The sequence below is a fragment of the Genypterus blacodes genome, unplaced genomic scaffold, assembly GCF_046128005.1.
Source record: "Genypterus blacodes isolate CSIRO-AG114 ecotype Tasmania unplaced genomic scaffold, CSIRO-AGI_Gbla_v1 ptg000026l_1, whole genome shotgun sequence".
NCBI classification, from domain to species: Eukaryota; Metazoa; Chordata; class Actinopteri; order Ophidiiformes; family Ophidiidae; genus Genypterus; species Genypterus blacodes.
The window spans coordinates 838824-862178 of NW_027466839.1; the positions used below are offsets into that span (position 1 = coordinate 838824).

Genomic DNA, 23355 nt, shown 5'->3' on the forward strand with positions numbered 1-23355 from the left:
AAGACATCAAAGACAAATAATAGTGTAAATCATGGTTTACACTTTATTCCTCAGCCTGACATACAAGCTTATTACAGTACTGTTCAAGTTTGTGGCCTTTGAAGTTTCGTATGCTTGGTGAATACTGCCCCCTATGGATTTGTCAGTAAAAACACACTGCCTGACATTACTGGATATTTATCTGCCTCCCAAAGAGTCATTGATGCCTTTGAGGACTTAAAAACACATTTTGCAATCTTTCCCACATACCATTTATTCTGTATGTAGATTCTCACTTCGAAGACCACTAAAGGGTCCTTGCTGACCCCCCCTCCCTCCCTCCCTCCACACACACACACACCGTACCCCACATAGTACAGAAGACAAATCCTCGGTGCCCTTTAACACAAGGAGCAGACAGTCTGAACCTTTTTTGCGCTGACAGTCTGGGGGGAGATTAGAGGCACCCAACAGATGTTAGTCCTTGATTAACAATAGTGTGTGCCAGGGGTGAGCCTCATTTCCACACCTCGCTCACCCTTCAGTATTCATTTGCAAATACTAAATGAACTTGCATGGTGTGGCAGAAATGATATTTTAAATTCTGATCTGATCTTTTTTAGTTATGTACAGTAGAACACATAGTTTGAGACTTCACATTGTCCAGTAAGTGGGAATGACCAAAGAGGTGACAGTGTGTACTACTATTGCATAATATGTGTTTATGCATACACAATTGGCCTTATTTAAATAATCTAGATGCTTTTAGAGTATTAGATGATGTCAGCTTGTATAAAGTTAACCAAGATCACCACATTTTCCACCTGGTAGTGCTTAAATGTCTTCATAGCAGGCAGAGCCGTGTTACTGTATGCATGGCATCATAAAGGCAGCATTTACTCCATGAGAGAAGAACATCTGTTTGTAATAAAAGTGTTTATTTGAGGCTAACCCTTATAATACTGGAACTTGTTTTGTGAACTGTGCATGACACACATGCACATACACACTTTACACACACACACATAGTTGGCAAGCTGTCATATAACACCACTGTATATTGTGAAAGTAACTTGTCTGTGTGCTCAGCTCAGAACCGTGATTACTTTTCATAACTGCAGCTTGGATCACAACAACGGACAATACAAGCGGGGGTGGTTTAGGTTTACAAAAAAATATTAAAAGTCTTACAAAAAGGCCTTAAATGTTTGGGACCGTGTGTTAACATCAGGTTCGATCATGAGTTTAAACACAGCGAGTCAAATAATGCTCAAAAACAACAGTTTAGTATTAGAAATAACTTTTTACACACCTCCCTCCCCCCGTAGCAAAAGTGGTACATCCCGGAGTATGTTGTCACAGGCTCATTAGCGTGCACCGCACTGAGCGAGTAGTGTTGTAGTTTGGAGCTGGACGCAGAGGGAGCCGCTCATCTGGCTTCCTGTCTCCTTATATCCCCGTAAAAACACAACTCAACCATGGTCAAGCGAAAGTAACAAGCCGGTCGTGACGGTGCAGAACCGAAGGATTCACCGTGATGCCCGTGAGTGTCAGGTAATTCTAGTTTTGGAGCAGATTCGGGGGGAAGGCTGCTGGTGGTTCTTAAAGTCTGTGTTGTGTTGTGTTGTAGTCACCCAATCTGAAGTGTGATGTTGAAAGTTTGATTTACACCACAGTGGTTATTAAAGTGAACAATCTTGACGTGCCGGGCAAAGATAAGATCTAAACATTTGTGGGTTTGTGGAAAGTTTGAAACTTCACAAAGTTAGCTTAGCAACTTTTCCTTATGTGTGTGTGTGCTACTTTTGCTTCGTCCTCTTTTGTCTTGTTTGGTTTATTCTGCATGTTTGCTGCTTCAACACACGTTTTCTCCTTTTACATGGCTAAAATAAGGGAATTGTTTAATCAAAGTTGCCTAAGTGGGTGAAGTTCACAGTTAAGCAAAGTTATATTTCCTGGATCTATAACATAATTATCACACAAGTTCCTACTAACTATATTTCTCTATATATTTTCCACATTTGTGTAAATACTATCTAGTCTATCTTATTTATGTAACTCCAGGAAGTGTGGTTGGGCTGTTAGACAGCTGATAAGTGTACATTTGTGACTAAGTTGTCAAGTCTTGCATGAAGATAGTTACATCATAAGACACTACTTTATAGGACTGCATATAATTAGTATATTTATTATGAATTATCTAATCGTATTAAGAGTTTTTTCTGTAGAGTAATTGTCAGGAATGTTGCAAACGTCAATCACAAGACTCTAGAGCACAAGATGAAGTATGATTATATAATAACAGTTCCAAAAGTTTAAAATTGATGTGAAACAGAAAAAGGCAGGAAACCTTCACATTTAAAAAGTTGGAATTGGACTATTCTTGCATGATAAATGAATGGAATGATTACTTATCACAATTGATGTCTTTAATTGACTGATTGAATCAAGTCTTGTTCATTATTCAGCACATTTCACGCAACATAGGCACAAACTCAATGTGCGTCAAGATACCGTCATCTTTTCATTCATAGATTGGAAGATAGGTCAGTGTTACTACGTGCCGCTTAATTCCTTTTTTTCCCATGTGATGTCACCTTAATGCGTCCCTGTCATTATGCTGTTATAGATCCTCCTGCCGGTATGTTACTGTTTGTGCCGTTGCAGAGGAATGTTGTCTTATCTCTATCTAGCGAACCCTCCCCTCAGGTATGAAGACAGGCCTGGCTGACATACAATCCAACAGATTCTTGCAATTTAAGTGCTCAGTCAGATCATTAAACAAGAGCTTGTTAAACCTGAACTCCTCCAAGGCCACGATTATAACAAAGTGCACAGATGGGGTTATAGAAAGTCTCACAGTGACCGAGAGAAAAGAATCTAAACTATTGCGGAGGTTGGTTTGCGAAGCAGATGTATGTTTTGTGCGAGTACATTTCATATTTTATCATCCGTAGTTTGCGGCCCTTTTCTCTGGAGTTCAAAATCCTGTTTGCTCTGTAGCCTGCGTGTAACATTCTGTGAGCTCCTGTCACACCAATTTGCTTGCCAAACTCATTTCCCTTTCATGAGGGATTTTGGGGGAAAAAAAAGGAGTTTAAGGGAACTGTTTGTGTTGGTTTTCTTGGACCGGCTCAGTTTTCAAGGCCTTTTCTGCAGAGAGAGAGGGAGAGAGAGAGAGAGGCATCCACCTGGAGGGCTGACAAATGAATCTGGTAAAAACTGTTGAGCAGTTTTAGCTGAAGGGGAGAAGTTTGTATCAGAACTCGCTGAGGAGTCCTCCTTTTCGTTGTCTATCACTGAAAATATTTAGAATATCCCTTGGTGCTCCTTAGGATTCCCGTGTGTAACCCTGCAGTTATGAAATTGTTTAAGCACTTATCTTGACAAAATATTGTTCCTTGTTCATGTTTCTATGTCGTGCTAGTGGAGAAGCAGTGTGGGGGAGGAATGAAGCTCTGCATGTGAAAGAAGGAGAAGGAGCGTCCCCTTTCCTGCCGAATTCTTAATTTTGATTGAAAGCTTGCACGCTCTGTCCAGTGGATGTGAGCTATTCCTTTTTAGACCTATTAATGTGCAATATTACTCTGCCGTGGAAGTCCAGGCATGCCGCAACTTCAACCTTTCGCAATTAAAAGACTTTGGTTCGCTTTAGCATTCAAGTGGACAACATTTTTCTCCCAACTTTGGACAGGTTTGCTGAAAGGCTGTGTTTACAGAGCTCAACAAAGCTCTTGTTCTGGACAAATGTATACAGTGCAAGTGATTATGTATGAGATAATTAAACAGCAGGCCTTCTTAAAACGTAGGCCTCCTTGGCTGCCATGCATCGCCATGCTGAGCCTTTGTGTTTATGGTAAGTGGGCAGCTGCATGCTTGTGAGACCATGGCTCTACCCCAGGCCCTCAACCGAGGCTGATAACCACTATTGAAACCTCCCAGCCATGCTCATTTTCTGACTATTCACTCCCTGTTTTACATGTAGAGTATGCCTCCTGTTTGACGTAGGCCTCGTTTCTGTGAGCGTGCGGACAGCTGTTGGCGAGCCCACACCCTTTAACATGTTCCATGAATGTCTTTTCACATTCGTGGCACACAAAAAAAAACGGCGGCGCCTGTCCTTTGTGGTAACTAATGACAGCGCTAACAAAGAAGGTTACTGGGTTTTTCTTTTCCTCAATTCCTTAATTGTCACTTTCAAAACGAGGCACGGTGCAGCAGAAGGAAGAGGAAAAAAAAGCAGAACTAATGTGATTTTATCAACCGGTCCGTTTATTTGCCTTGTGTGTCCTTCCCTTTATGGTTTGCTCTGTCAACACCATAAGGCATTACGACCTAAGGAACTGCTGGAAGGTGCTCGTGTCCAAACGGATTCTTCACAAGCCGTGCCCACTCAAACAAGGCCCACGTGAGCCAATAGCTTCGGCCATTGGAGCCTTTTAGGAAAGTGCATATTTTCGGTGGCATGGAACAGCTGAACATGGCACTTACCCAGCATTCCTTGCACAAGTGGCGGCGGTGGCGGCGGCAGTGGCGAAGAGCGCCCGAATCCCTCAGCTAGGTTTCAGGTCCGGGGCTGTCTCAGGTGCGCAGCCCCGACGCTCGGATTACCAATAGGGTCACAATCCCGGGATTGTACTGAGTAGGACACAGATCCCAACAGTGGCACATGCGTGAATGTCAGTCAAGGTGCGCACAAATCCATCTTAAAACTTTAAATATCTTACACATTAGGGTCAGATTGACATGGATTAAACATTTGAAGCTTTGTCCTTGTGTGCCAACAAACAAAAAAAGGCCGAGTCAGTTGATGCTTTAATTATATAGTCGTTAAACTAGTTAGCAAATTGGATTGCTCAGTGGACTATGTAGGGCCAAAGGAATAGTCCCAACAAACAAACTGTGTTGTGTACCCGTAGCCTTCCAAATGGTATAAAATGGATTAGTATTAGCCTTAATTGTCAGTCAGACACAAAGCTGCCAAGATCCTTATGTAATGTTGGCCTAACCCGTGGGATTACAGTCGGAGCAATGTATAGAAAAGCTGCCCTAATTGGAAAACTGCAATTAAGAGCTTTGAAGCGTGACAGTTTAGGTGCCTTTTGTAATGTTTAGACTGGAAATTCTGGCTCGTTCTGGCTTAGCCTTGATTGTTTTGGAATTAAGTTAAAGGTTCTTTCAAATATGGTACGCATATATTTAATCGTCTCGGAAAATAGAACCGTATTGGGGCGTTTGAGAGGCGGTTTCATTGACTGTAAAGCAGTCTTACGCTTTTATGTTTGACCCAGTCGACGCTGTGGTTTCCTGTCTTTCCCTATCTCTAACGCAGAACGTCGAAGCACTCGCGGTGACCGCAAAGGAAGCGTGGAGTTCCATCATCTAAGTCAGGCGTTGCACTTCTTGCAGTCTTGTAAAAAAAAAAGGCCACTGTCACAGCTGAGTTCATCTCAGTTAGTCAGCAGGCTGTTTGCATGTGATGGAGAGGCAGATCTGAGGAACGTCCTGTAACACGTCCCTTACTTTTTGAGATTAGCCTTCTCAGCTGTCACAGTGTTTGCTGCCCCAGCCCAGATAAAAAAAAAAAGCTGCCGGCCCCTACAAGCGTAAAGACAACCACTGATTCCAGATAACGGGCGGCATCGTTATGGAGATGAATCGCTTCCCGCGTCAGAGCGGTATAAGACGTTTTGGCTGAAGTTCCCGTGAACAAGATACCTCTGACAGACTTACGCTTCATCTGCATCTTTGAACACCGGGGGGTGTAAGGCGAGGCGAGTGTAACGGGTGTTATCCATCGGGTGTTGGAAAGCCCTAGAGGCGCATTTCTTCGTATGGGCTATAGTGTTTACTTTCCAGATTGGCCTGTGCATGAAACGGTGGTGGTGGCGACGGCGGCTGGTTGCCAGATCTTGGAGCGCTCCTCAACGTGCACGTTTTTACATTCACAGTCACACATGCTTGAACGGCTTTTATAGGCGGAGGGGTGAGGCTTTTATAATTGTCTGTTTTCATCTGATGTCATAAGCTGTAATTAAGTTATAAACCTCACCCGCTTAAAGCACTTAAGATTTATGGGGGAAAACCTCTCAGCGTGAAGGAGATACGAGATATTGTTGTGACTTCTTAACTCGAGGTAATAGATCTTGTTTACAGTCTCGAGTCCCCAATTGGAAGTTAGTTATTTAAGCCTCATTTCTTCATCTTTCTAAGAAGGGAAACATTACTTGCCGTCTATTCCTTAGAAAAACGGTTTTCCACCCCTTAACAATGATTTCTCTGGAAAGCCTCCTTGTGTCAATGCCATGTGTGTCAATCATGAGTCATTAAAGGCACGAGTGTATAAACAACCATTTCCTCCTCTCCTGCACGTCCTCAGTTATCTCTGCCTTGGAACACGCTGTGTGGTTAATGGTCACGCACAGTGTAAACTGGCCTGACCTATTCCTGCTCAAAGCTTTGATCCGTCCTCTGCTTGTGTACTGTCCCTCTGCTTGTAGATGTCTGTTTACTTCTCAGAACAACTTAGTGGTTTAGGTTGTTTGAAATGATCTAATAAGTGTCAGTAATGGAAATCATATGCTGCACGCAAAACAACACCTAGGTCTAGCGTGTGGGCTCCCTCAGGGTCTTGTGATGCGCCCACCACTACCATCACCACCACCACCACCCGGATCTTCTGATGTCGCCTCTTTGTTTCCCACGGTGTCTCATCTTCTTACACAGAGCTCTCTATTGTCTCACACACGCACTCTCTTTCAATTACTCTCTCTCCTGACTGCAGTTGTTCTGTCATTCAACCGACAGACAGACACGCCCAACTTTCTGCCCTTGCAGTGATCATACCACCATCACATGGCCACTTGACTAGTTTCAAACCCTCACCTGATGTTAGCCTGAGCCGATACTATCAGGTAGTAGCAACAAAAAAATGATTTCAGATCTGTGACTAATCAGCTTTTTCCCCCTTTTTTTTACTGTAACTGTACTGCAGCACTAATGCAAAGAGGTTTGTTTTGATAACCGCAAGGTCAGCTATTCCCAGCCAGCCCCTGAGGATTCAATTACACAACTTTGACTTTGCTCTATCCTGCTCCCTGTGCTCCAGTGTGGAACACTTTGAGGAAACTTATTCTCTCAGATGACTGATTATCTTCCAAAAGGACAGGCAAAGAACAGAACGAGGTGTAGAGTTCCATTTTTGGTGACACACAGGAGAGACCAGGCGGAAGTGAAAACGCAGCGTAGTGCGATTTTACAACCGGCCGTATGATGACACGGGCATTGCTGGCGCTCCGTGAATCAAAGGGAGTTTTTTCAGCTTCCTAGGAATATTTGCTTGCTCACTGAAGAATTAAAGGATCTTGTCAGACCACTGACCTCCCTTGAATTCTCACTTTCCCCCCAGGCATCCACAGTTGCAGCTGTTAGATGGGTTTGCTCAGAGGGCCTTTGCAGAGTTAACTTCAAATTCCCAAAGATTGAGCGATGTGTGTGAGCTGAACTCAGGGGGCTTAAGAGAGCATTGGGTTTGCTGTCTTTTGATGGTCTTCTTCTGAGCCTCCACCCAGGGGGATCAGTGTTCTCCTCTTTCCAGCTTGATTGTGCTCCGCTTATACGGTGGGCAGAATGTTGGAATTGTACCCAATCCTAATCCCGCGCTCATCTTTTTTTGTCTCCATCCAGGATTTCAGCTAGGAGTGAAGAACATTCCTGGAGGAGTTGAGGCGCAGCCGTCTATACATATGAGAAATCAGCCCGCTCGCACCGTCGTGCCCGTCAAGATGGCCTCCGCCCCCATTCTCCCGCACCGGCAAGGCTTGGGACAAGGATGTGTGTTGCCATGGTGATCATTTACAAGAAAACACTGGAAAAGAAGGGCGCTGACGATGTAACATCCAAAAATACAAATTTGGGCCCGGTGAGAGGTTATTTTCTACTTGTGTAAGCGTTTTTCCTGAAGCTTGTGTTACATGTGTGCGTACATGTTTATCAGCGGCGGTGCCAATAGGGCCTCAGCTGTGCCCGGCGCAGGGGAGACAACAACGCGCTGTTAAAAATGGAAGAAAAATGTTTCCGGCCACATTAATCACTCCCTGGCAGATTTATGGCCCTAAATTATACTTTCCTATTTTGTCAGATTAAATCAGAGCCTAAGCTTGACTATGATTAGAGAGCCCAGTAATAAAGTTAACTTTTTAAGTCAATTCTGTAGCTTAATAAACTTTAAAATCCCACAAAGTTATGTCAAAAGATCATTTGGATGTCATGCGTTTGGCAGAAGGGGATGTATTCATTGAAATGGCCATGATTGCCTCGTAAATAGCTGCCAAGTGTTATTGTCAGGATGTTTGTCGTCGGTTTGAATCCTCTTTCTTCCACTCGCCGCGCTGACAAGTGTTTTTAGTTCCACTTGGTAGGACGACTCTGACTCATTTTGTAATCAGCATCTGTGCAGTAGAAACCTTTTCGTTCTGCCTGCCTGCGCAAAGTGAGAAACTTCCCCCCCCCCCGCTAATGTTGTACTGGGTTTGCCCTCTCACCACGTGAAATGAAGTCATCGTGCTCTGGGGCTGGAGCGTCATTTAGAGGCGTTGATGGCCGAGCTCAGCCTCTGTTTGACTTTGCTGCACTTTGTTGTCGGCTCACAACAGCCCAGCTAAAAGAAAAAATGACTTGGACTTTGTCATACGTCTTTTGGATTTAAACCCCTTCTCTTCTTGATGAATGACCTGTGGATTGCTGGCAGGAGAGAGTTCTGCTGTGTGTGTGTGTGTGTGTGTGTGTGTGTGTGTGTGTGTGTGTGTGTGTGTGTGTGTGTGTGTGTGTGTGTGTGTGTGTGTGTGTGTGTGTGTGTGTGTGTGTGTGTGTGTGTGTGTGTGTGTGTGTGTGTGTGTGTGTGTGTGTGTGTGTGTGTGTGTGTACACATTCTATGCAAACCTGTTCTGTGGGTGTCTGGTTTGGGTGAGCTGACACTGGGTCTTTTCTCCAGTTCCAGGCACAGACCATGAGCCAGGGGACTGCCCTCTTCTCTTGTGGACTCATGGGTAAGAGCCTGTTCTTTTTCTACCGACTTTTAGATCGATACTATATACACTCACACACACACACCTCAACCTCATGCACTCACTGGTCACAATATTAGGTGCAGCACTGCAATAAAGCCCATTTATGAAGCGTAAACATAATGTTCCCTTTGATTTTGAATAGTTTGGTAGTGGTGTATTCAACTATTTGACATTTAAAGTCGTTTCTAATATTTTGTCCACATTATTTTGAATTATGAGGAGTAAAATAGCATTACAAACCACTAACAAGCATGACAAATAACCATAGAATTTGATTGTTTGTGCTGATTCGTCTCTAAGCTTCACAAAGGTAAGACGTGTACCTAATAAAGTAGCCAGTCTCATTGTGACCTTTACAATTATGTGCAACAATGAAAGTCCATGGAGTATCAGGTGCGTTTAGGATGATGGGGGAAATAGTTTGGATTGGTTTGCAGCAAGCCAGTCTCTTCCACGCTGGTCGCCGGTTACATGATATTACGTCAAACATGTCTGACAGGTGTTCTTGCCAAGGTTAATGTGCGTTCACGACGATGTATTAAGAGCTTATCATTAGCCTTATTCCAGTGGCTTGAGAAGGAGGCGTGGACACTTTGTCACCCGGGTGAACCCGGTCGTAACTACAGGGACCATATCTAGCATTTGTAGTTGGGAGTTTTTACAATGGTGGCATATTACGATGGCTGGGATTACTGCTGTACTTGCAGTAACTGGGTTTGGGTGTGTTCGATTGGCAAAGTCCTGGCAGAGAGCGCTTACAGGAGCAGAAGGTGCTCTTTGTTCTTTGTACCGTCCACGTTTGATGGCATTTTGGGGATTTTTATCGCCCCGGCAGAGACGAATTCCAAGCCTCGCCCTCTCGTAACTGAATCATAGTGCGACCGCGTCATTCAGCTGACCCGTTACAGTGATTCAGGCACGATCATGACAAGATAACAGGTGGTTTCTTTAGTGTGTGGCATCTGCAGTATGTCACGGAAGTTGAGTTGACTCTCTCCAAACACCCACACTGTGCTTCACACTTAACCAAAGTCAAGTTTGGTTAGATTCCTCATGATGGGTCATTGTTATCAAGCCTCGTTCCAACAGTGAAGCTCAGTGTCTCGCTGGCTACATATAAAGCCTTGTGACAGAGTTACACACAGCTACACACAGCTACACACTGATGCAGTGCCAAGAGCCAGAAAAATATTGGACTCTGCACAATTCAGTGTGTTGTGTCAATGAAAAGTTAAATCCATCATGGGTGTTCCGTATTGAGGCTGCCACAAATTAAATATCATTTACTTAACCTCTCATGATCATAACAGTTTGGGACTAAAAGCGTTTTTGCAGCTGCTCACTTTTGAGTGCAAATGTTGGTCAATGGCTGCAACTCAGAGTACTTAGTTTCTCAATCACCTTTATTTGTAAATGTGACTCACACTGCGCTCTTGTCCTAACTGTTTGTTACAGAGACAAGCCGTTGGCATGAAGTGGGTCACCGCTGTAGCATACAACAGAGGCCAGTGGGGACCAGTCTGGAGAACCTGTGGGACGTCCTGCCTGAGGTGCATCAGAGCCCGGCCCACTGGGGCTGGGACGTCGGTACCACCTCAACCACAATTAGCAGCTTGTTGCAGGACCTGAGCCTGACCGAGGCCGCCTCCTCGCCCTCCACCGCACCCCCCAGCAAGCGGCAGTGCCGATCCTTGTCGTGCTCGGATGAGCTCGGTGGCTGTCGGTCAGCCTGGCGTCCCCAGGGCTCTCGTGTGTGGACAGCAGTGGAGAAGAGGCGGTGCCACAGCGGAGGCAGCGTCCAGCGCGTTGCCGGGACGTCACAGCTCGGTTTCCCAGGCATGCAACGCAGCTCCAGCTTCAGCCTGCCCGCCCGATCTAACACGCTTGAGCTGCCCTGCTTCGCACAGCGTCTCCCTTGCACCTCTGCGGCCTTCACTGACCTGACTTCCTCCTCCTCAGAGCCCTCAGCGCAGCCCCTCTACCTCTCTCATGAACAGATCTGCCTCCCTGAGCTCCGTGGGCCCTCACCAGCCAGCTCCCCCGATTCCACTCCAGAGCTGGAGCGCCGCGGCGGGCAAGGAGGCCTGTCCCGCAGCCGCTCACAACCCTGTGTCCTCAATGACAAGAAGATCGGCGTGAAGCGCAGGAGACCGGCTGACACACACAAACAGAGGCCTTCTCTGGACCTGGCCAAGATGACTCAGGTTTGTACTCAACTCTTCACTAGTACTCAACACATAAGCCTCACATACAGTATATAGTGTGTAGGTATAGAAGGTTTTCGTAGCCTTTACATTCTGCATTTACGTGACATTTATCTGTCGAGCTCGTCCTGGTTTCACATCCCCGAGCCAGTTTGCCCCGAAGAGAACCGCCCACAGCCTGATACAAGACCCTGAGGAAAACGGCCATGCCAGCTGGAAACGCCGCTAGGTCAATCAGTCTCACTAACGCCAGCTCGTTCAACTCTGTAGCTGCGGCAGTTTTTTCCCTTCCATGTTGGATAAACAAACACTTCAAAGGTCACGGCATTGTGTCCGCTCTGTCTCAGCACACCTCCGAGTGTTTCTGCAGGCATTATCATTAAATGAATGCGATCATTCATGCAGGCCTGTTCTGGGTCACATTCCATTTATGAGGGTGTGTATTTGCACTTGGCGAAATGGAAAGAGCCCGGTGCAAAGTATGCCTATTTTTTTTGTTGTTGTGATTGGGAGTAAATGGTTTACAATGAAGTTAAGAGTCAATAATCAGGATAGATGGATTTGTGAAACACTTTTTTGGTCCTGAAGTTAACCGTGCTACGTCTGCAAAGTCTTGGAAAGCTTTTGTCTCGCTGCCCCGCAAGCACACAGGCACACATAAGTGGCGTTTCACACGTACGCCGAGTGGATCATAAACACAGAGCGGGGACGTGTCCCCTCTCACAAGTCACCCAGAGTTCAGCTGTGTCTTTAACAACAGGGCCGCTGTGACACGACAAGCAGACGCCACACACACTCCAAACAGAGAGGAGGTCAGCGTAGGAGAAAAGGGCCCTTTGGCGAGGCCACCGACAATATTTTCACAGAGAAACTTCAGGGTGCTGAGAATGTTAGCATTAGGTCTTTCCTGCTGTTCGTCATGTCAGCGTGTTGTGTTCTTTGTTCCTTTATTTAGAGGAGACTGCTGAGACATTGGATTTCAGCTCAGGTTAAAGGTTTCTCTTGCTTTTTAAACCACAGAAAGCTATTTTATTGTTTGACATTGAATAATCGGTTACATTTACTTTTTTTTTAGTTGAGGAAAATATCTCAATTCCCCCTCGATTGACTCAAAACTTTAGCGGCAGGCCCTCGGGGGAAATGACTTCCAGACAGTTTGGCCCAGATGGACGCAGCTGAACCCGGAGGAACAGTTCTCATCTGTTCTGCAAAGCTACTGTGACACGCAGCGTTAGAGTCGGGACGGTGTGTACAGAAACTACAAGTTGACCTTTGTAGCTGTGAAGAGTCACAGTTTCACCGAATAAGCCCCTTTAAACTTTCCATATCGATAGGAATTTTAGAATGTGCATACAAAATGACTTCAAGGGATACGCTTACTGAATTCCTTCCTTTTAAAAACAGAAGTGAAACCCTAAATGTTGCCGGTGTTCCTCTATGTACTTCTATATTGATGACTAAGCGGTTTCACAAATGGCTTTTCTATGGTCTGTTGGCTAATCTTGCAAATTCATGGAAATGATGTGGCAGGAAAATTCAGAAGTTTGCCATCCAAGTGCTCAAATTTAAGTATAACATTCTCAAACCATCTAAAGAACGTTTACACTTTGCATTTCTTTAAATATCTAATCTAATATTCACCGGAAAAATAAGATAATAACCTGGTTTGTACTTAGCCACTTACTGTCCTCATTATTGAAAGACTTGAGGATTAGATAATCCCACATGTCCCTCTGATTATACACTCTAAGTCGCTCGGTAATCAATGCAAACACTCTATGATTCATCCCACTCGTCCCCCTCTAGTGTCATCCAACTATTCAAAGTGACCTTTCTATTCAAAGATTCATTGCAGTGCTGAGTGTGTCGCTAAAGCGTCCTCTCATCCACAGCCCGGCGGCGGTGTAGTTTACTCAGGGAGAAACCGCTACCCTCTGCTGCGTGGCTCTCTGCTGCGGCTCTTGCGAATGTCAGGAAGTAGAGCAGCTGTGGCAGAGGTTATAGATCGATGTGTGTGTGTTGGGGGGTAAAGAGATATTGATTTCTGTAAATTCAGCTCGGTGGGTGGATCTGCTGCCACAACCGGGCCTCGCGAGCTATTGATCAGGTTTTATTGATGGGAGAGTCAAGGTCGTGATGGATGAGGAGACGCTCTTGCCCTCCTCTCCATTTCACCATTCGGAGGGATGTGATAGTAGCGAGCAAACTGGACACCAGCGGCGTTTGTTAATGACTCTTGATCTAATGCGGTGCAGTGTGTGAGTGTGTGAGGATCAAGGTTTTTTTTCTTTCTGCCTGTGAAAGCCTTCTCTGCTGGGTACTTCCTCTCACCTAGATCTATTCTGGGTTAAACCAAGCGTGATGGCAGCACTGTTTTGACTGTTAGGGGTCTTAATCAGTTTGGTCTCAGGATCCCGACTGCCCAGACTGAAAGTGTTAATACACAGGGCAGCAATGCGACACTGGCCTAGTGCTGACAAATGTACCCGCTTGACCAGAGCCAAATAAAACATCAGCGCCTCTTTGATCTACGGCGGCCCCAGTGCAGGGCTCTCACTGCTGGTGGCTCTGGGATGTGGATCATAACTTTCCATTGTCACCTTCCCCCCTCCGGCCATAACCCCTGCTCTAAGTGCAGCACCTCCACATTCCCAGATTGGAGCGGTTCATGGACGATGAACACTGAACGTTGTGTGCACGCCTGCATTAAAAAGATTATTTTTAACTCCTTTCTAATACAGTTCAAGATGTGTTGAGTTGTTACAGAGAAAGTGTGATAGAATCAGGATACTATAAGCCTTTAGGGTTCAGTAATGACAAAATGGAGATTAGTTGTGCAGTTGGACCGGCAGCAGCGGCAGCAGCAGCTCTGTGCCTGTTCAGAGTTGCGTAAGAAGACAAGTGACATTTTATAGAAGCCCTATTCTCCTGTGTCGTTTTATTCCGACACCGTCCCGGTCAGGAATGAGACAGCTGTCCTGCCTGCTCAACATTAGCGCTACAGATTGGATAAGCCACTGTAATAAAGCCTCCCACTCCAGCGTCCACAGCTGTCGCAGGCTCCGATACGCCTGCAGCACCGCTGGCACATGTGGATTTCGCCTGAGGAATTTGCTGGGCTTCCCAGATGTATGTGCTCATTGTGCAGCACCAGTGAAAGGCCAGCACAGTCAAAAGGCTAACATGAGTGACGTGCGCCCTCTGGGTATCTTGGACACTTGCTGCCTTCGTTCCTGCTGGACCTCAATTTGCACACGCATTTCACATAGCCTCGCTCATTCAACCACCAGTTGCTCCAATATGTAATGCAGGCTAAATTTATACCCATCAGCAAATCTTGATAGGTTTTTCTGTTACACTGGTTGCTGTTCAAAGTCCAACTCTGACCTCAGGGATTCACTAACGCACTCTAGAGACGCCTCATATGTTTTTATTTCATGCTTGCTGCATTGAGGACTTCATCAGTTTTATTTGTCTAAAGAGTTACGTCTCTTTTCCACAGAAACTTCGGAATTTCCACAGCCTCAGCTGCCCTGGAATCACCGGAGAAGACAGCTGCAAGTCAGACCAGGCCCTGCCCGTTCTCAGGAGCACAGCTCGGTGCGACACCGACGACTCGTCAGTGAACGAACAGGACGTTCAACCTCGGACCAAAGAGGGCGAGATCACCAGGAAGGTGCCGTCGGGCCCCACCATTGAAGAGGTGGAGTGGAACTCTCCGGACTGGAGTGACATGACATCAGGGACAACCAATGGCAAAGATAACGAGCCTCTGTGGGCGGGGCTGTGTAGCATGAGGAAGGATATGTATCAGCTTGGAGGCGAGCTCGACATTGAGCAAATTGAAAGGAACTGAACTGCTTTCCCCTGAGGAAGAGAATTTAAGGGGGACTGAAAGTTGATCACTAGGTGGTACAGTAAACAGTGCCGATAGTCTTAAGGACAAAGCAAAGCAGCTCGCAGGGAGTGAACCCCGCACTTGCCATGGCTTCTTTCTAAAAGGAGAGATTGAACAGGAGGTTTGTGGGCCAGGGGGCCTAAAGAGGACTTTTAGCTTTTCTTTGGTGGGCGGTAATAGCACGCTTAAGCTGCCCCGTACCGTACTGAGATCATATGCATTTACACTGCGCTGTCAGAGCCCGGAACTACTGCTCCTCCCACAACATCACTGCCCTGATTGAGAGCAAAACAAGACGACAATCAGTATGTTTACATGCACTTTAAGAACGCCTATTATACTGCGATTAAGGCTACAAACGACCTTTTGTCAGATGTCATGCAATGCCTTAATGCGATTGAAACGGGCACGAATCAAAGTATGCTTACTCTGAATAACAGACCTAGATTACGTGATTGTACATTCCTTTATTTCGGCATGTAAACGTCTTTTTGTGAATGGACAGATTTGAATCATACTGCAATTAGGACATGACGTGTTGGAAAGTCCGCACAAACAAAGTAGCTACCAAAACCTGGAAGCACAACTAATGAATTCCACCGAGAATGCATGAAACTGTGTGGGTCATCGTCGATTCATATTGAGATATATATCAAATTGTCCCAACTGTGACCGATTCCATGCACGTATTAATGACATTTCTTGCCTTTAAATCGCAGTAAAGACAAATAATTTGAGTGTCGAGTGCAGGTAAACGTACTGAATGATTTCTGCCTTCAACAGAGCCGTTTCATCATCACAAACTGGCTCGGCGTGTCTCCACAGGACAAAATGCCCCGTGTTGGAAAGGTTAATTATTTTGCAGCTTTCAGTAGTTGTGAATCATTTCTCTAAAGTGGTTCACAGTTTAGTTTCACGCCTACATTCGCCTAAAACCACAGCAGGGCCGGCATCGTTTTCAACACGCTCGCTGTTGTTCCATTCGTGCCGTCGTGTTACTGCTACTAAGTGCACCGCTTCCTGCCGCCGCTTCGCATCGAGTTTCCCACCAGCAAATCACGGGAACAGCTCTTATTGTGAAGTAGTTACAGGAAGTGCTGACTTTGGCACCAAGGTTAGCGACCAACACCTAACCCTGCATTGATCTAAATCAAGTCACAGCACATCAAAATATTGATAACTGTTTGGTTGGTCAGTTTTAAAGCACGACGGGGAGGAATGGTAACACTTAGCAGCTACGGTGAGCTCATTAGCACAAACGGGAGCTTTTTTTGCATTATGGACAGACCCGTAACAAGTGGCAGCATGGGTTCTGGCGCCTGTATCTGAGCTGTACGCGGGAACGGCACAAGTGCGGTCTGAGCTACCCCCCCACCCCCACCCACACCCCGTGCAGTATCTCAGCTGTGTCTCAGGAGAAACAAGCAAGCCAGTGAAGACGAGTACGAGTAAACAGAACTGATATATATATTGACGTCGACTCAGAGGCTGGGGTCTTACAACATTTCTCTGTAACCCTGATTACCTTCAATTGTACTAGATTATGGAGAGAATACACAGCAGGTTTGTATAAATTCTCTGCACTAGAAAGAGTGAATGTTTCTCTTGACGTTCTTCTACAGTACATGGGTACATGATGGATAGAAATGAAGACTACTGTTATTAAAACCTCTGTCTCACTTACTGAGCAATGAGCTACACACACACACACACACACACACACACACACACACACACACACACACACACACACACACACACACACACACACACACACACACACACACACACACACCCCTTAAAAGTATATTGATGAGCTTAACATTTCACACAGTAACGTCGGGCTACTCTCTTTGAGGGAACTTAGTGATGCTGAATAGCGTTAATATTCTTTCTTTTTACAATTTGTAACTACAAAGCTATGTAAAACATGAGCATATTTCTATACAAATAAACAGTTTTAAATGTGGATTTGTAATTGTATCATTTCAATGTCCTCTCCCATTCCAGCTATATATACTGTAGGTGGTGGACGCTACCAAAGTATTGTTGTGGTTTGTTACTTTGCAGGTTTCTTCCATGTTTCTTATTCTTTGCTTTTTGATCCAAATGTCTAACTCTTCCATACTTTCCCCCTTCCACTCTCTATGTTCTCCCATACTTATGTCGAAGCTTCTTGCCGATACTTCCTTTCCTCTCCTTTAACTCTCCAACCCCTCCTTCCTGGATCTTTTGACCTTCTTTAAGTCCTTGCTTTGATTCAATGTCCATTCCTTCTTTAATTGTCCGTCAGTTTTCCCTTTGCTTCCTTTAGTCTCTTCTTGTCTTCTAAAACAGATGTGAGAACAGTGAGAATCCAGAGATCTTGGACACACATCAGCAGATCTATGACACTAGGACATTTAGACTTTCCAATAACTTGCAATGAACACTTTGACTCTTCATACCGGAGCATATTTAACTACTAATGTGCTACTTGTATTTATTTGAATAGTCCTCTCACCCCTGACAGGGTTGAGGCTTTGGGGAGGATGTATGAGCAGAGCACAGGTCATGGTTAGAGCCGTCTTTAGTGCAATAATGCACACTGACCCAGTTAAGCATCAGGAAAGACAATTACAACAGTTGTGTCCGAAGCACCTCTGATGAGCCTGTGTTTGTGTGCTGAAGCGGGGAGTCAGCAGGGACGACGCCAGGCAGGGGTGGGAAGTCCGGTCCCCTTTTTTTTTCAAAAAAATAAAACATTTTGGTGGCGGGTGGCGTGGTGGAGCTGAGTGGTGGTTCACCCCAGAGACCTCCCTCCCTCCGCCAAGCTGAGAAACAAAAGGGGCTTTTGCACAGAGGAGCACAGTGACGTGGGAGGCGGCTGTGAATGTGGGCCATGTGTCAGGGCTGCTGCCGCCGCCACCGCCGCTGCTGCTGCTGCTGCTGCTGTGGCTGCTGCTCCTCCGCTTGTCTGCTTCCCCTCCCCAATTGTAGACTGTGCAAACTTAAGAGCAAACTTAATCGCCGGCACCTTCATGAACTAAATAGAAACATCTTTAAACTAAACTACTGCTTTCCAACTGGGTCCGTCTGAATCCAATACACTACTTCATACTTGTTGGAAAAAGTGTTATTGCAGTAAATTTCAACCTTTATAACTTACTATGTTACTTAATTTACAAGATTAAATGCAAGATAGAAGCACATCAGATTTTGCAGGGTGGTACAAGCACCATAGCAACCATTTTAAATTCTAAAATATTTGTATATAAAAGGGGGAGACTGTTTCAGATTAAACTTTCCACCACTTGATTCCTAAACTTTTGTGTCAACCCTTTTTCTCTCCATGACTAAATTATGAGCCTGGTTGCTGTGATATATAACAAGTCATTTGCCATCGCGCTAGCAGTGATGTCTGTCATTCCTCAAACGCATGAGGTGCCAAGGAAGAATGAAAAAGTCCCTCATTAAAGGCTCAGTTTGGTAATTGAAGATTGGCAGACACACTATACCCCAGATCAACTACCACACAAAGCATAATTGCGGGCTTAAATTTGCCTAACAAGCCACAGCGTACAGTATAGTCTTGTAACGGAATGCATTATGCTGTTGTCATATTATCTGTACGCTTGCACAGTGAGGTCAAATTTACATTGTCACAGAGCTGCTTGTGCTACATCCCAAGCTGTCCCTTCTTCACAGTTGAACCTCCTTTTTGGGGGTAATGAGCAGGGAAGGAAATGGGCAAACAGAAGCCTTGTAAATTGTGCCGAGCTGCAGAGACACGGGGGCCCCCCCTGCCTTTAATCAGCCGAGTGACAGAAGTGAAAGGAGGCTGTGTTCCAAGAGATACGAGCACAACAGGAGGTTGGGGCGTGTCGTGCCACTCTGCCCGAAGACCCCCACCAACAAGGACAAATCAGGGTGGTGGTCATTCTTGTGCCGTCTATGCACATTAGGATATCCAGAGTCTTATCCGCTCTGACGATGAACTCCCATCATCTTCATTCCCTTATTAATTGAAACGGCCAACCCACAGCAGATCCTGACACATGTCCGCTGACATTGTCGTAACTACAACAATCCCGCAATGGTTTACTTATAGATTGCTACTCGACGATGAATGTTTACCCAGAACAAGAACACGATCTGCTGCAGAAAGTTGCCAAAATAATCCTCCATGCTGTTAAAACTACACTCTTGAGAAAAAACAGTTAAAGCCTTTGTGTGTTTGGGAAGAGGGTGCAACTGTGACAGGTCAAACCAGGTAAAGAGGGCTTGGTGCTGAAGTAGTTCAAAGCCAGAGTCAAAGATAACAGCTACAACAACAAGCGCTTGCAGGGACAGAGCTGTGGGCACCACTGGAACTTGAATTTGTTTTAGCATTAAACATAAACAAGGACAGCTACGAGAGCACGATTTCAAGCTACAGGCTCAAAACTTATCAATGAGGCCACAGGATCACGGAAATAAAGCAAATAACAACGGGCGGGGAACTATATTTAGTTGGGCATGAATCAATGGCGAGATTGTTTATGTCGTTTTGGCTAAGTTACAGAAATGACTAATTAGCTAAAAACTGAAATCTGTTGCCAATGCTCAACACTTCCGCGAGTGGAACCGGTTGTTGGGTGTAACGCTCAACGTGTTAATACTGAAAGCTTTGATGAACTGCTGCTCTTGCGGTTTTGAAATCTTGACTCTCTTAAATCACAATGGAGAACCAGTCGCATGAATTAAAAAGGCAGCGTCGCTTTATGCCTCCAGTTATGAACCTTTTAAATAAACAGAATCCAACAGTATTGGAAGTGAAACTCTTGCTTTGTTGCCAACAAGCTGTGCTTACACCCGCCTGCCAGTTCTAATGTGGTTAGAGCAAGAAGCAGTTTACCAGTATCACCCGGCCGCAAAACACTTCCAGTCGAGCAAGTGTTGTCTGAGCTGAATACTGGTGCATGGATACACGCACGCACACACTTCACCTCTAGCTAAATGAGAATTCTAAACCCATAAACTTGCTGTGTGGTATTTGCAGATAGTTGCCAGGTTGATTCTTTCACGGTTTTAATTTGTGCAAGACCAAACCCCAAACTGTGTGTGTGTTGCAGCTGGTTTTTAAGACTGGTGTTATGTCTCAAAAGAAGCAGAGATGCATCAAGGTCATGAAAGCCTTCTCACGCCAAGTAAGCATGTTCCACTTGATTTGCTGAGACTTCATTGACGTCTAAGAATCAGCGTATGGTGGACATTGGCGGTCTTGTGGTTGGCATTTGAGCCCCGAAGATGGTAGCCTGTCCCATTGATCGGTTTAGGGGTTAAAAGAGTGCTCAAGAGTGCCCCCTTGCCACAACCCACATGTGCCCTCAGTGTGATCTTGAGGTCCACTCCACAGCTGTCTAAATCCCCCAAGTCTTTGCCAAAGTGGCTGTGAAGGATCATTGTGGACCAAAATAAGAAGAGACATGACCACAGATGAAGAGACCTCACAACCCACGTTCCTAATGACAACAAGGAAGAGCTTGGAAGGTGGAAAAGGAGCGATTTCCGACTAAACCAATAACATTAAGAACACTTACTTCAAATGAGTAAACTGACTCATCCAACCTCGTGAACTTAACTCACTTATGCTTTGGACTGGCCACAACATTCCATTCATTTACATCCAAACCTATCCTCCAATATGTCAGGAATCATATCAAACAAACAGTTGTGCTTCTTTAGCAGAGGGATTCTAAGACTTAGGGTGTGAACACTCAAACGGAATGCTTTCACTTTCACAAAAGGCAATCCGACACCTTCACAGGAGAGAGGCCCCAGCAGACAGACAGCTTAAGACTCTGTGGCCGGCTACGTTTCGAACATGAGTCTTCCAACCAGTCGCAGGCCAGTGCCCTCACTCCCTGGGACAGTTAGTTTACACTACATGCTGACATATGACCACCTTTTCACCCCGATTATACATACGCACACGCTCGAGGATGACATCATGGGGTCAGGCTTTGTGTCTCGGGGGCCAAGCCTCCCCCACAGCCTTTGGTGGGCAGTTGAGTAGGGGTCGTGTCCCCTGAGGGGCCTGTGACGACTGTGACCACGCTAGCAGAGTACAAACTGCTCTCTGTATGAACTGAGACACTTCTCAGATTGCTTGTAAAGACACTGAGGCAGTGGGAGGAATGGGGTGAGTGGGGGTAAGGGGGGTGAATTCGGTCATCCAATTCTAACTCCGACAGCTCTGGAGTTTCAGAGCCCTCCCATACCACAGAGCACCATCAGGAGTGTTGTAGGCATAGCTGCACCCAAGGGAAGGAGAGTGATGAAATAAGGGGAAACCATGTGGCTTTGGCTTGGAAGAGCATCTTCAGATCTTTAAAATGTAAAAATAGAAGGAACGTAGAGGGAAAAGTACTCCATTACAAGTAAAGGTCCTGCATTCAGAAACTTATTTCATTCAGTCTTAGCAGTAAGACGTATTCAAAATTGTTGTTTTTATGTTAAGCTTCCACTTAGTACTAACTACACAGCTGTGTACGCTCACAAAAATGGGTAAAATCAAGTATGACTACTTCCCTACATGTGTAATGGTGGAGTACTTAGTTTCCTCCTCTGAATAGGAGCCAGCAGTGTCCTCTACACACAAAAGGGAGGTGACAAAAAATCTGCTATCAAAACAGGCGTGTGTGAGTGTGTGTTTCCATGGATAAAAAGTGCAATTGGAGATGCAGGTGTGTGTAGCTGTCTGGTCAGCTGACGTGCCATTTCCTGTGGAACAGGAAGAGCCAAAATGAGCGGAGATGAAAGTTCAAGGTAACATACAGCTGGCAGTTGTTAAGGTGGTAAATGCAGGTGTGCCACAAGAGCAGCAGTGTGTGTTCTGTGTAAGAGGAGCCCAATGCAAACAGATGACATAAAAACATATATAAATGTTGGCTCAGAGACACACTGCAGCTGTGTGTGTGAGTGTGCGTGTGTGTTTACTTTGCGGACTTGAATGATTATCTCAAGGGGCCTCAATTCTAAAAGTGTCTATTAATTATGCTGTAAAGTAGACTTCATAAATGAGATGTAAATGTAAATGTACTGCAATGAGATCCTTCAAGGTTCAGTATCTTAGAACGTCAATAAAAACGTTGTGCTTAACATGAACGTGGGCCCAGGAGAGTTTTTAAGTTTGATGCCAAAGTGGATCAAATGGATTTTTTTCACATGAAAGCATAGCAAAGGTTTCAAATAAGGCCAAGAAATGAAAATAAGAAGACAGCAATCCGTCAGTAAAGTTACAACGGCAGAACTTTAACTTGTAAGGAGTTTTTTTTTACTTCAGTGGTTTTTTTTCCCACTTTTGCCAAACCAGAATATCTAAAGTCTTCCACACCACAGTCCCCCGAGGTGTCAATCAACATAATATGGAAATGAGATCATCAGCTTAACAAGTCAAGGTTGGACAGTGTGAAGTCGAAGGCAAGGGCGGGGACACTCTCCCGACAGTCATAATCGTGTTACAGGATGACTGCAGAAATGGTTTCTCTCAGATAAACATCTTGCTTAAGCGTGCAGCAATTCACTTCCATTTGGACATTGACCGAAAAAAGGTGAATTTTTGATTATGATTGATTGAACTCAGTGCTGCCCATCTGATAAAAACATCTCAACGCAACACTACACCAACTCTACGTCTACAGGAGTAAATGTACTTAATGTGTGTCAACAAGGAGCTCAGTTGCAGTCATACACAGTGATAGTAGTACTTAAATCCTAAAATACTCGCACCAAGTAAACACTGGTAAAACGCCTGTGTTCACAATGGTACTTGAGTAAATAAGTAGCAGCACTAAAATGTACTCAAGCTCCCAAATTTAAAGAGCTCATAGTGAAGAATGTTTGTAGTCAGAGTGCTAAATTGATGGCTTATCACATATCTGCTGCATGTTAATGCATCAATAAATACTAAAGATACCCCATGGGCCTCCAGTTTTAGATATCTTGTGTGTTAGACGCTAAACATTCCGCAATATATAAAAATTGAGTCTGTTTACTGCATCTCCAAGGGTTTACAAACAGCACTTCTCTACTATATGGTAAACTTTTGTGATGCAGTATCGGAAAACTGAAACATGTAAACAAGTATAACCTCAAAACTTAACTCGAGCACACAAAGTAAATCTACGTCGCTACCACCCACATCTGTCAAACACTAAATACACTGAATGCGAGTCAACAGTGG

The 23355-nt window shown here is 45.0% G+C and overlaps 1 protein-coding gene across 2 annotated transcripts; it reads left to right on the forward strand.

The window, feature by feature from the left end:
• The first annotated feature begins 1370 nt into the window (after positions 1 to 1370).
• Positions 1371 to 16901, forward strand: fam53b (family with sequence similarity 53 member B). Of its 2 annotated transcripts, none has more exons than XM_076143529.1 (5): positions 1371 to 1533; positions 7666 to 7900; positions 8972 to 9026; positions 10503 to 11251; positions 14754 to 16901. In XM_076143529.1, exons 2-5 carry the CDS (start codon positions 7811 to 7813, stop codon positions 15105 to 15107), a joined length of 1248 nt encoding a protein of 415 aa, XP_075999644.1. In that variant the 5' UTR covers positions 1371 to 1533; positions 7666 to 7810; the 3' UTR covers positions 15108 to 16901. The 2 variants fall into 2 exon arrangements, with proteins under 2 accessions (XP_075999644.1, XP_075999645.1); XM_076143530.1 differs by having other exon boundaries at positions 1371 to 1522.
• The last annotated feature ends 6454 nt before the right edge of the window (positions 16902 to 23355 follow it).

Excerpts from the sequence above, each read along its gene's own strand:
- fam53b (XM_076143529.1), top strand. The coding sequence starts at position 7,811 with ATGTGTGTTGCCATGGTGATCATTTACAAGAAAACACTGGAAAAGAAG. Across the intron at positions 9,027-10,502 it reads CTTCTCTTGTGGACTCATGG|AGACAAGCCGTTGGCATGAA; the intron begins GTAAGAGCCTGT and ends TGTTTGTTACAG. Across the intron at positions 11,252-14,753 it reads ACCTGGCCAAGATGACTCAG|AAACTTCGGAATTTCCACAG; the intron begins GTTTGTACTCAA and ends TCTTTTCCACAG.